At 62.9% G+C, this 12,409-nt stretch overlaps 3 protein-coding genes across 5 annotated transcripts; 1 reads left to right on the top strand and 2 right to left on the bottom strand.

Moving 5' to 3' along the window:
• Nucleotides 1-172: 172 nt before the first annotated feature.
• FAM83E (family with sequence similarity 83 member E) lies at nucleotides 173-8,663 on the bottom strand. 3 transcript variants are annotated; one of them, XR_005214383.1, is made up of 7 exons: nucleotides 8,612-8,663; nucleotides 6,898-7,505; nucleotides 5,890-6,057; nucleotides 5,539-5,663; nucleotides 2,140-2,581; nucleotides 1,089-1,651; nucleotides 724-852 (listed from the first exon to the last, which is right to left on the bottom strand). XR_005214383.1 is itself a non-coding variant. In XM_037820024.1 (6 exons), the coding sequence occupies exons 2-6, from the start codon at nucleotides 7,354-7,356 to the stop codon at nucleotides 601-603; spliced, it is 1,446 nt and encodes a 481-aa protein (XP_037675952.1). In that variant the 5' UTR covers nucleotides 7,357-7,505; nucleotides 8,612-8,663; the 3' UTR covers nucleotides 173-600. The 3 variants fall into 3 exon arrangements, 2 of the variants coding, with proteins under 2 accessions (XP_037675952.1, XP_037675953.1); XM_037820024.1 differs by lacking the exon at nucleotides 1,089-1,651 and having other exon boundaries at nucleotides 173-852; XM_037820025.1 differs by lacking the exons at nucleotides 1,089-1,651; nucleotides 8,612-8,663 and having other exon boundaries at nucleotides 173-852; nucleotides 6,898-7,755.
• On the top strand, nucleotides 3,695-4,066 carry SPACA4 (sperm acrosome associated 4). The gene has a single exon (XM_037820478.1). It carries the CDS (start codon nucleotides 3,695-3,697, stop codon nucleotides 4,064-4,066), a length of 372 nt encoding a protein of 123 aa, XP_037676406.1.
• A 379-nt stretch (nucleotides 8,664-9,042) lies between the features above and the next one.
• Nucleotides 9,043-12,306, bottom strand: RPL18 (ribosomal protein L18). Its single transcript, XM_037819474.1, has 7 exons — nucleotides 12,234-12,306; nucleotides 11,095-11,181; nucleotides 10,678-10,785; nucleotides 10,156-10,254; nucleotides 9,715-9,838; nucleotides 9,559-9,628; nucleotides 9,043-9,157 (listed from the first exon to the last, which is right to left on the bottom strand). The coding sequence occupies exons 1-7, from the start codon at nucleotides 12,234-12,236 to the stop codon at nucleotides 9,082-9,084; spliced, it is 567 nt and encodes a 188-aa protein (XP_037675402.1). The 5' UTR covers nucleotides 12,237-12,306; the 3' UTR covers nucleotides 9,043-9,081.
• Between the last annotated feature and the right edge of the window lie 103 nt (nucleotides 12,307-12,409).

Below are 12,409 nucleotides of genomic sequence, written 5' to 3'. Positions count from 1 at the left end.
TGCCCGCAGGCACAGGAGCTGCAGGGCCCCCACGGCTGCGCACCCGACTGGAGGAGGGACTGGGGGCCCTGACTCCTGGGTCCTGGCCAGGCTGTGGAAATACAGGTTTCCAGCATTGAGCAGCTTTATTCCAAGCATTGGCAAAAAGGAGCCCCAGCCAGCCCCGCCCCTCTAGTGCCCACAGACTGCTCTGGCGCCTGCCCAGTCCTCCATGGCGCCGCCCCGCCCCCACAGGTGTGTCCCCACCATTTCCAGTCCTGGTTATTCTGCACCACCCCCCTTCCTGGTCACCGAGAGCTCACCTCTCTCTCAGGCTAAGCCCAGCTGGCCCCCAGCTCCGAGCACAGAGGGGGCCGGAGGGCTCCCCATCTGTCCCAGGGACTCCCCGTCTTCACCCCACACCAGGCCTTCTCAGACTTTCCGCCCGTTTTCTTGACAGGCCTAGAGTGGGTACTGGGCTCGTTCAAGTTCCAGAAGTAAAGATGTGACAGCCCCTACCACGTTGCACATGGAGGCCATAGGCCTTGTCCGAGGCACGGCAGGGCAGGGGCTTCGGGCATCGCGGGCCCGGGCGGCCCAGCGGCTCTGGCCTTGGCTCCTTCAGGGTCGGCCCCTGGGTCCTGCCTGCGAGGCCCCGTCCAGGGCTTTGGAGGGAGGATCTTCACCAAACCTCCTCCTGCTCGGGGACAGGTAACGCAGGCGGCGGGCTGGGATCGGGGGCAGGGGGCCGCTCCGGGGCTGGGGCCAGGCCAGTGGGCAGGGGGCCACCTCGCCCCAGGGGCCCCCACCAGCACCCCGCTGCCGCATCAGCGCCTTGGCAGGGGTGTCCTTGGAGTCCCAGGACTTCTTGAGCTGTGGAGGGAGAGAGAGAAAGAGATGAAAGGAGGCTCTGGGGCCCTAGAACCAGGGAGGGAGGAGGTGGAGGAGGTGAGAGAGAAAGGGAGGTGAAAGAGGGGCTCCCAGGCCCAAACCAGGGAGGGAGGAGGTGGGGGAGGAGCGGGTGGAGGTGAGAAGCCCCTGGAGGGGGGTGAGAGGGGAGGCCTGGGAGCCCCCCAGACCTGCAGAGGGGCAAGGAGCTGTATCCCCACCTGCGGCTGTGCAGCTGGGGAGGAACAGGAGGCAGCCGGCCGCAGCTGGGGGTGGCGGTGGGGAGCAAATATTTGCCAAAGGAGGTGATGCTGGGTGAGGGCTGCCCCGGGCAGGTGGGGGCCAGGACCTTGCCCCTTTCAGCCCTGACCTGGGGAGGAGGTTCCTGAGGCATTCCTTCCCACCCCCACTCGACAGCCGGGGAAACTGAGACTCAGAGCAAGTCACCCGCCCAGGGTCCACCAGAGACCGCTCGAGTGCTATAACTCCCTCTTCCTCCCCCTCACCCGGGAAGGTGGGGAGCAGAGCAGTTAAAATCCTGGCTGGGGAGGCAGCCAAGGTTGAGTTCCAACCCCTCCCTGTGCCTCAGTTTCCCATCTATGAAACAAGTGGCTGGGGAGCTGACATGACGCCCACCAACGGTGAATCAAATCCCCTCACGAAAGCGCTTGTCTCGGAGCCCGGCACATGGCAAAGTGCCTATGAAAGACCCTTGTCGTGACTCTGGGCAGGTCACTCAGTGTTTCCCTCTGTAAAAATGGGGGTACAGCATTGCCTAGCAGGGCTGCAAGGAGGACAGAATGGAATAAATAAAAATAAACTCCGTTGCATGAATTTATGCTATCAGTTATTATTGTTTCTCATTCCGTCCCGACTCCTCCCAACCACACTGAGAATTGGGACAATGGCTCAGCCCGTTCCCTGGCTGAGGACGCTGGGTCTTAGGGAAGGCACGACCCCACCCCCACCCCCAGGTGCCCACAACCGGCATTTCATGCTAGAATTTGCACCCAGGACTCTCGGGGTCTCTGCCCTGTGCGGCCCAGGGCTCACCCGCCCAGGATGCAGTAGGGGTTCAGGAAATGGATGGTGCCCCTAAGCACTTGGGTGAGCAGCTGTGCTTTCCTGTGGAATGCAGCCAGGGCCCCCACCTCCCCAGACCCTGAGCTGTGTGATCCTAAGCCAGTGTCTTCCCCTCTCTGGGCTCAGCTGCCACTCCTCTGCCAGTGTCGCCCATTCTTGTCCTCTCTCAGGCCGGCCACCAGGTCTCACCTCACTGTCCCCGTTGCTGGAGCCTGACAGCTGGGACAGGCGGCTCAGGTCCCACAGAGAGTGGCTGGGCCGGGCTGGGGGGCCGCTGGGGGGCCGGGCACGCTGGACGCTCCTCAGGATGTCGCTGAGCGCTGGTCCTGGGGTGCCAGGGGGCTCCCACCTGTCCCTCAGGAAGCCATGGCAGGCGGCCGGGCGGCGGGCCGGTGGGTCGTCGGGCAGTGGCAATGCCGGAGCCATAGAGCAGCGGCGGGCCACGCGGTGCGGGCTCGGGGCCAGCTGCAGCCCCCCCAGGACACTGACGAAGGGGCCCAGCGTGGGCGCGGGCGGGAGCGGCCAGGAGGCCGCATACAGCGTCCGGAACTCGTGGCTGAAGGCGTCGGCAATCTCGCCGGTCAGCAGCGTGACCAGGCCGCGGTGCAAGCACGCGTCGCTCCATGTAAAGCTGGAGGCACGGGACAGGATGGGGTCAGGATCTCCAGGAGCCCCAGCCCTGATCTCCCCCACCCCATCCTCAATCCCCAACCTGGTCGCAGGGCAGGCAAGTCCCACCATGACCCTCCAGCCTCAACTTCCCCCTCCGTTGAGTGGGGACAATCATGTCACCTACCCCAGAGGGCTGACTGGGGACATCTTGAGTTAACAGACACTTAAATGAGCATTTGGAATCAGACTTAAGTGGTTTCACCCTGGGCTCTGCCCTGACCCCACCCCAGGGCCTCATTTTCCTTCTCTGGAGAAAAGGCAGGGTGGGTTTACTGACAGCCCCAGGGATGGTTTGAAGACTCAGCGGCCTCCTGTAAGGACTGCATTTATTAAGCACTTGCTGTATGCCCGGTTCTGGGTATGCCTGCCCTGTGCCTCAGTTTCCCCACCTGGATAACACAGAGCTACAGCGTGGGAGGTTCCAGTGAGAGAACACGGGCAGAGCTTCCCATGCATGCCCAGCCCTGAGAGCCTGCACCCCAGGGTGCTGCCCCCTTGCCATTACCAGCCTCGAGCACAGGCCTCAGCGCACAGTAGGTGCTCAGGAGATGCCCCCCTTCTTGCTCGGCCTCTTTGGAATGAAGTGCACCTGGGCACTGAGCCTGGCTCAGGGGGCCTGGGACACTTCCCTTTCCCTTCCTGAGCCTCAGTTGCCCCAGCTGGGAGATGGGGCGTTGGGCCCCAACCCAGCCCAGCAGGTGAGTCGGTGGCCAGCAGCGAAGGGTGGCTCAGGGTGTCCTCACCTCTGCAGGGTGTCCTGTGCCCGGCACCCCTCCCCCGCCTGTGACCTCACACGCAGCCCCCTCCCCAGGCAGCCAGTGGGCTCCCTGAGGGCTCTGTGAGGTCACCCCATTCCGCTCCATAAAGACCCTTGAGATCTGCAGCCGGAGACGGAGCTGCCAAGAGGGACGCCGCGCGTGGGGAGACAAGGACATTCCGAGCGCTGGCCCTGGGGAGCCAGAGCAAGGGGCGCACGCCTCACGGGTGCAGCGGGCATCAGCTGGGGGTCCCGGGAGGCCCGGGGAGCCCGCAGCCTGGCCCTGGCTCCCACCACCCACGCTGCCCGGCGGCCATGGTCCTTGGCCGGCTACTGCTCCTGCTGATGGCTCTGTCCCCGGGCACGGCGGGCACCAAGGACTGCTACTTCTGCGAGGTGACGGACTCGCGGTACTGCCCCGGCACCCACATGACCTGCGGGGAAGAGGAGGACTGCTTCACCGGCTTCGGGGTCGCCCCCGGGGTGGGCGCCATCACCAACAAGGGCTGCGTGCGCGTCACCTCCTGCGGCCACGAGCAGCCCGTCAGCTACATGGGCGTCACCTACACCCTCGTCACCACCTGCTGCGTTGGCAACCTGTGCAACACGGCCTCGCGGCCCACGGGCGTGCGGATGGCGGGGGCCGCCACCGGCCTGGCGCTGGGCTGGCTGCTGCTGCTGCAGTGACCGGGGCCCGGGCCCAGTCGCCCAGCTCTGCCGCTTCCCCGTCACGCCCCCACTCCCACCCCACCCCCGTTAAAAGGCCAGAGGCCCTGGAGACCCTCGTGTGGCCCTCCCTGGCTTCGTCCTTGCTGGGCCTGTCCCCCTCGGAGCCCGGTGGCTCGGCGAAGCCCCCTCAGTCCTAATCTGGTGGGGGTTGGGGGGAGGTGGGGGGAGCCCTTGGCCCAGTTTGATTGTTCTACTATATTTCTTTGGTCTATTTTGTATTTTGAAAGAACCAGGATGCTGCTTTTCCTGGGGGGCACCTCAGAGTTGATGAAATATGGAAAATGAAATAAATGCCAGCTGACATTGATGGAGCACTTGTTTCGGGGCACTTCTCAGACTCCGTGATCGCATGACACCCCACCCCCACCCGGCGAAGCTGGGAGGTGGATACTCTTTAAGACCACCCCACCTCCAGTCTCCATGCACGCTAGCAGTTCTCAATGTGTGGCCCCTGGACTGGCAGCATCAGCACTCGCTGGGAACTTTCTAGAAAGGCAGATTCTTGCGCTCCATCCCAGACGGGCTGGGATCAGAAACTCTGGGGTGAAGCTTGGCAACTAGTGTTGTGACGAGGGCCCTTGAGAACCCCTGATCTAGAACCGTGGTTCTCAACCGGGTGCTTCTGCCTTCCCAGGGGGCACCTGGCCAATGTCTGGAGACATTTTTGGTTGTCACGGCCAGGAGAGGGAGGTGCCCCCGGCCTCTAGTGGGTGGTGGCCGGGGAGGCCGCTCGACGTCCTGCGATGCACAGGACGGCCCCCCACCACAAAGAACTCTGGGGTTCCACATGCGAGTGGCACCACTGTTGAGAAAGTCTGCTCCAGAGGAACTTAATTGTATCATCCCAGTTTCTGGAGGGGGAAACTGAGGCACAGGGAGGTGAAGCAACTTGCCCAGATGCACACAGCTAGGAGCTGGCAGAGCTGGGGTCTGAACCAGGCCGCCTGGCTCCACTGTCCACGGCCCCCCATGCTGTGATCCTGCATACTTTCCAGATGGGGAAACTGAGTTCAGAGCGGGGAGGCCCAGGCCCAAGGTCACAAAGCTAGCAAGAGGCTGAGGGGGGATGGGAACCAAGCCGGTGGGACCCCTCAGAGGGGAGAGGAGGGGCATGCACACGTCCGAGAGCCGGAGTCACTCAGGGAAGGCAGAGCTGGGACAAGGTCTCGGGCCCTTCTGACTTTGAAAGTCCCCGACCCAAACCGTCAGCCCAGGGTTCCCAATGAGGAACCACAGGGTCAGGAGGGACAGGCATTTCCCCAGGGCCAGGAAACGGGTGGCAGCCGGGCCAGACCCTGCCCAACCCCAGGTCTTCCTCTCCAGGGAAGGCTTTTGGGCCCATTTTACAGATGGGAACACGGAGGCTCAGGAAGGGGAGGGAGCCTGGGCGCAGGGTGCTGGGGGATGTGGCGCCCACGTGGTGGCCATACCTGTAGGACCCCGAGAGGACCCTGTCGCCGTCCAGCAGCACAAACTTTTCCCGCACGTTGCCGCTCACCTGCCGTCCCCGGCGGCTCTGGAAGCTGCAGCCCCGCAGCACGCGGACATCCAGGTTCTGTGGACCGGAGGGGCGCAACCCCTCTGTTCAGTGCCGGGGGCTCGGGGGTCCCACTGTGGTGGCCCAGGGCTCCACAGGTCTGTGCCAGCTTCCCCAGCGCCTCGGGGTGTGTGTGGGGGGGGTGTCTTCTGGGGATACCCCTAACTCTGTGGCCCAGGACCCCACAGAAAGCTCCACCCCCACTCACCCCAGTGCCACGGAGACCCTCCAGCCTGGCCCCTACCTCGGTGCTCCAGGGGTTCACCCTCAGCCGCTGGGCCAGCGTCAGGAAGGCGGGCAGCTGCTGGTGGTCCAGGAGCAGGTAGACAGGCACCCAGCGCCGGGTGGCGGCTTCCACCAGGTCCCAGAGCAGGTCCGGGTCAGAGAAGACATCCATAACCACAGCCACCAGCTGGGGGGCAGGCAGAGGGGGTGTGCGCGGGGCCTGGGGTTGGGGGCACTCAGGAGTCGGGGGAGGCTGGGTGCCGGGGACCTGGGGGTGAGGCACATCCGAGGGCCCAGCACCCATGGGGTCTGAGGGGGAGGCCCCTGGACATGGGCGGGGAGGGGGCTGCCACCCCTGGCGTGCTTGCTGCTAATGAGGCGAAGGCGGCCCTCCAGACCCCGCGTCTCCTCACTGCTGGAAAGTGTCATCATAAATCACATGGCTACAATGTCCCCTGCGCTGGGACACTCAGCCCAGGCTCCTGGACCCTCTGGGATGTCCTGGAGCTGGGGGCCTGCGAGACCACCATGGCGAGCTCTGGGGCCCGGGGCTGCTGAGGGCCTGCGTCTTGCAAGTAAAGGCGAACCGTGGCTCACCAGCCGGTGGGCCTGGGTTCAAATAAATCCCTGCTTGGCTGCTTACAGCACAAGCGGCTTAACTTCCCGGTGCCTCAGTTTCCCCATTCCTTGATGGCTGCTATATTGATAGTCCTTGGCTCGCAGGGCTCTAGTGAGAATTACAGGAGTTAACCAGGTAAAGCACTTAGCCTGGAATCTGTGGGTTCACTGGGCTTTGTGGGGCTACAGGCCCTGAGGGGGGGGCTGCAAATTGGGAGTGGACATCTGAGACTTGGGGGGCCTCACTGTCAGGTCCAGGGGCACGGATGCCTAAGGACTCTCAGGGACTGGAGAGGTGGTGGGGACCCCAGATCTGTGGCAGTGAGGGTATCAGATCCTCAGGTCCTGGGGACGGGGATGCAAGGATGTTGGGTTCAGGGGATGGACACCAGGCCCCCGAGGCACCCACCTTGCAGGCGGCCTGGATTTCTTGACGCACCAGCTCCTTGAGGGGCGGGCGGCCCTCGCTGGGGGGCTGGGTGTACAGCTGGGCCCGCGTGATGCCTCTCCAGGCCGTGTCCTCAGGCCAGCCGAGCCGCAGCTCGGGCGCCGGCTCCTCGGAGCGCCCCGGCCAGTAGGTCAGGCTGCCCGCGTCCCCGTCGGCGACGGCTCCCTCAGGCTCCAGCCCGGCTGCTGCCCGATCTTTAGCGGCAGCTGCCAGGCCCCGGACCTCGTCCCCACTCAGGAAGGGCTGCAGCCCCTCACGCTGCACGCAGGCCTCGAAAGCCGCGGCGCCCTCACTCAGCAGGGTCTCCAGCGCCAGCCGCCGGCCCTCCGAGTACAGGAAGCCAGGGCTGGCCTCGGTCAGGGGCAGCTCCCTGGCCCCCGACTCCACTTCTTCCAGCACTGCCAGCTGGGAGGCCGACATGGTGCCCACTCAGGTGGGAGGATCGTGAGGCCGGGTCCCCGAGTTTCAGCTGTCTCCGGACGAGTGACCATCTGGGGTCTGCAGACGGTGGACTCTACGCACCCATCCCAGGCTCTGAGAATGTCCAAATGGCTCCCTGTTTTGCCGTCCTGACAAGCAATGGCCCAAATGTCTGGCTGACCACCTGAAGTGGTCCCCAACTGTGCAGCCCATCAGCTGGTCAGTCCTGCTGGGCCAATCGAACGCCCCAAGCAATGGACCCCTCAGCCATCTCGGTCTGGTCAGGCCGTCCACCCAGCTGCCCCGGCCATCTCCAGGCAACACACACCTGCTTGCTTCTGACTGTCTGTCCCTAACTAAAGGCAGGGGGGACTGCTGTGTGCCCCCGGCCAAGAGCAGCTCCAACGGACCTTCTCCAGGAGTCTCTGCTTTTGACTGGCAACTTCAGTCTCTTGAATCAGCTCACCAGCTCCCACTGGCTGACCATCCAGAGCATTCCACCCCCACCCCATTAGTCCTGCTCTCTCCACCTTGGAGGAGTCCACCCCAGCATAGGGCTTCCCGTCAGGGTGCCAGGCCTCCGTCAAGCAGGGAGCCCGTCCCCTCTGCTCTCACAGCCCCTGGGGCGGCTGCAGTTGGAGGGCTATGTATCCTGCAAGGTTTTCCAGTCTTAGGAAAGCAGCCATGACCTCGACAGCCTAAGGTTTGAGGGTCCCATCAGTCAGCCCCAGTCCTCAGAGCGGCTGCCCCTGGCTGGCTCCTGGGTCACGGAGCTGCTTCCGGCTGTCTAGTGCTCTGAGCCGACCCAGCCCGAGTCCCGGTAGCTCCTGTCAGCTGCCTTCCCGCTTACTTTTGGCCAAGGCCCGGCCTATATCCTGTCCCATCTCCCTCCCAAGCCCCAACAGCACCTGTGAAGCTCCTGACCTGACCCACCCCTGGATTGCAGAGCCGAGCCCTCCTCCCGGCGCGGGAAACCCGGGCAGCTCTGTCCCTTCGGACCGCAGCCAGGCTCCTACCCTCCCCTCCCCAGCGAAGCCCCTCTGGCCCAATCCTCTAGCCCTGTCAGCCGCCGGCAGCTGGGAGCCACGGGGCAACTCTTCCTTTATTTCTGCGCCCCTTCCGGCCCTCTCGGCTCATTCATACGGCTTCAGCCTGGGATCCGGGGAGCCCGGCCCCTTGTGTCAACAAGAGGGGGAAGGTCAAGGGAGGCCCCCAGGGAGCCTTGGGGCTGCGGGGCCCAGGCCTGCACACTCACCCGGTTCCCTGTCCGGAGGCCGGCGGCTAGCAAGACTCGGCTTCCCGGTCCCAAGGCGGGGGACGGGCCACCCCACCTGTTCCCACGCACCCCTTCCCCCACCGCGGCCCCGCCCCGTGCGCCATCCCCAGCCTCAGGAACTCTGCGGAGGGCAGCGCAGGTCCTTTAAGAGCGGGGTGGGCGTGACCGACTCGGAAGGGGCAGCAGGTGTGGAAAGCGCCCGACACCCGGGCCCTGGGGAGGAGGCGGGGACTGCGGGGCGCCGGGGAGTCCACCTGGCGCGGCGTGGTCAACAGGCCGCGCGGGCGCCCAGCGACCGCCAGAGGGCGCTCCCGGCCGCCCCGCCCCCTGGCTGGTTTCCATGCCAACCCATCGGCGTCCTCACCCGCAAACCCCAACGCACCCTGCCCCCGCAATAACACAGAGGACAATCAGCATCCAAAATCGCTTTAATAACGCAGGGTCTGGGTCTAGTTCTTGTAGCCGCGGCTCGCCCGTCGGCCCCTGGCGCGCTCGAACTTCCGGCCCTTGGAGCGGACGTAGGGTCTGTGGGAGAGGAGGGAAGGGAAGCGAGTTTCACAGGCCGCCTTAACGTCGTGCTGGGGATGCGGGCACTAACAGAGGCACCAACAGAGGCACCTCACTCCACCTGAGCCGGGCAGGGGCGACACAAGGTCGGCTGCCGCTGATGCTTGGAGGAGCAGGAAACTGAGCCTGCACCTGCACCTGTGTGGGCTCCACTGAGCCCATCCCTGAAAAACCTGCATCTCAAGGCTGGCTGCCCAGGGAGCTTAGCTCCTCGGGGCACAAAGCTTAGACCAAGTCTGGAAGGAAAAAGTGTGCACGACGAGGCTGGGAGGGCACCTAAACGCCTGGACCTGCATGGCTGCAGCCATGGGGGTGCAGAGCGGCCAGGCTGCGGACAGGAGCAGGGGTCTTATACTCACTTGGTGTGGCTGTGTGGGGTTCCCGGGGCCTTGCCGAAATGCCTGTACACCTCCCGGCCCTTGCGGGGACCTGGGGAATGGGAAGGAAGAGGTGGGTGGATTAGTCAGGGACCAGCCCCCGCCCTCCCGGACCAGAAGCCACCAAGCCTCACTCACCAGAGAGCAGCACGGTGCCACAACCCTTGGGGGAGTCCAGGGCCAGCTGATCGAAGGTGAGGATCTTGCCTCCAGCCTTGAGGATGCGGCTCCGGGCACGGCTGGTCACGCGCAGCGCACACACCTGAGGGGAGGCGGGGAGGATCAGAGCCCATCTGACTTCCCTCCGCTGTCCTGCTCGGCCTGGGGACCAACTCACCCAACAGTTACGAGGCTTCCATCATGGGGAGCGGCAGCTCTTACCGCCTGATATCTAAAAACACCGAGAGGGAGGCAGCCCCATCCTAGGCCTTATGGAGGAGGTACAGTGCCAACGAGACCCTGTGAATCCTAGATACCACTACACAGGCAGGACACAGATCTGAGCCAGGTCTGCCCGACTCCGGCCTCAGCCCGGGCTCTCGCCCCAACCACTGCATCCCAGAACCCTCCCCAACTCACCTTCAGTTTGGGCACCTCCTGAATGCGCACATCATCTGTTATGGTCCCTACAACCACAGCTGTTTTGTTCTCACGGCCAGGAAGCTTCATCTTCCGGATCTGGGGGTGGGGAGTGGATGGGACAAGAGACACGCAATAAGAAAGAAATCCCTTCTGGTGCTTAAACCCACCCCCTTCCACTCCAGGGCACTCAGCTTAGGTCTAGTGAGGAAAAAGCTCTGCATGAGATGAAAGCACCAGCACAGAATGGTCAACCAATCTTCCCATACAAGCTGCCCTTAATATGGCCTGAGAAGCTCTTGCGAGGAAGCCTCTGAAAGCACCACCCCACCCCCAAACTGGGGAAATGAGACCGAGGCCAGGCCAGTTACCCCAGGCTACTCAACTACAACACAGACCAAGAGCTCTGTACTCACCACTGGGTTCAACAAACCACCTGATGCCCAGGCCACTAGCCCCAGCCCCAGCCCCAGCCCCAGCGTGTTCCCGACCCGTGCTGTTGCTCCCCACACCAGCTCTCACCATCCGAGAAAGGGACAGGGGTGGCCGGTTGGTGCGACTCATGAACAACCGCTTTAGGACAACTTGGTTGAAGGTAGAGTTGGTTCGTCTAGCCAGAAACCTGTACAGCTGGAGAGAAGAGAGAGAGAAAGGACAGTTCAGGCAAAAAGCATTCGCATGGTCTCATGGACACCCTCAGAGCTTTATCCCTACCCCAAGGAGTTCAAAGGGCAGAGCTGGCCCAGGGACCCAGAAATCTCATCCCCACCCCCAAACTGCAATACTGTTCAGAGGCTGAAAATCCTGAATCCCTGGAAGCTCCAGGCACAGGGACAGAACAAGAGGTGTGAGACTGCTCTGCAGGCCACATGCCAGAACGGGGTCCTCAGGCATCGTTCTGGGCCGGCCCTTCCCAGGTGTCTCGGGCCCCAGACTCACCTTGACCAGCAGCCTCAGGTAGATGTCCTGGCTCTTGGGCTCCTTGCGCCGAACCTTTCGGTCCTTGTTGTGGCGGATGTCAACTCCCTGTGGGGGAAAAGGGGTGACCTCACAGATCGCGCACCTCATATTACGACTTATCACCAAGATCAAGCTAGGGCTCAGGGCTCTGGAGACAAAACCTCAACCCCCGCCCCAGCTCCATAACCAGAACTCAGGGCAGGCCACTGAAATCCTCTCGGCCTCGATAATGTGCAAAGTCTTCAGCATGTGGCACACAGCACAATGTAAACACTTGACACAGGAATCACAATACCTCCCCCAAGTTTTAAGAAATTCCTTATTTACCTTATGTAAGCATTACTGAAGTTCTCTATAACAAACTCCCTCACCTGGAGAATGACCCAAACCACTGAAACCAAAAGCAGACCCTAAATAATAGCAGCAATGAGTCTTACTGGGGAATGATACCAGAACTACTTCTCGTGCAGTTAGCTCCTCGAATTCAACAACCCTAACAGCCAGCTTGCATTATTCCCAATTAAAGGAAACTGAGGAGAGCCCATGATTTCCACTACATACCCTGTGCGCTCCTCTAAGTTTCTAAAACTGCTAGTAATTGTAAATACTGTGTACCAAATGGACGGATAAAAAGCTGAAGTGCAGACCCGGAGGCCTGGAAAGCAAGGCGTTACCCAAGATCACAAGTTAGGCAGGGAACCGCGACTCCAATGGGCTGGCCCCCAAATCCCGGGCACTTGGCCCTCAATTCCGAACTCAACTCCCCAGATTGGGGAGCGACAGGTCCGGGAAGAGGCGGCAAAGGCAAATGATTACGGGGCCAGACGCCTGAGTCCGAATCCTGGTTCCGCCACTGGCCTTGGGACCCGAGTCTTGCTTAAGTCTCCCTGAACTTCAGCTGGCTCATCTATGCAATGGGGGTGATAATAAAGCAGTCTGGCGGGTCCGAGGGCTGTCATAACTCTAACCCATCCCGCGTCTCCGAGCCCCCATTTCCTCGGGAGTCGCCTCTCCCGGACACCCCCGTGATCCCTGCCTCCCTCCAGCACATCCCCAGCCCAAGACTACGTCGGATGGCGGTGGATGGGCGAGCCCCGATCGCCGCCAGACGCGCTCACCATGATGACGCCGCCTGCTCGGCCAGGTCCGGAAAGAAGGAAAGCGGCGAGCGGGGGCGGGGAAAGCCGCCAGCTGGTGGAGCCCGCGTGACGTCACACGGGCGCGACGCGGCGCTCTACCCCGAGCCGGGCCTCTCTGTGATGAGTTGGAGGACCGACTAGCTAGGCGATTCCGG

This window comes from Choloepus didactylus, chromosome 27 (assembly GCF_015220235.1).
Source record: "Choloepus didactylus isolate mChoDid1 chromosome 27, mChoDid1.pri, whole genome shotgun sequence".
NCBI lineage: Eukaryota > Metazoa > Chordata > Mammalia > Pilosa > Megalonychidae > Choloepus > Choloepus didactylus.
This window is presented reverse-complemented; position numbering and strand designations above follow the sequence as displayed.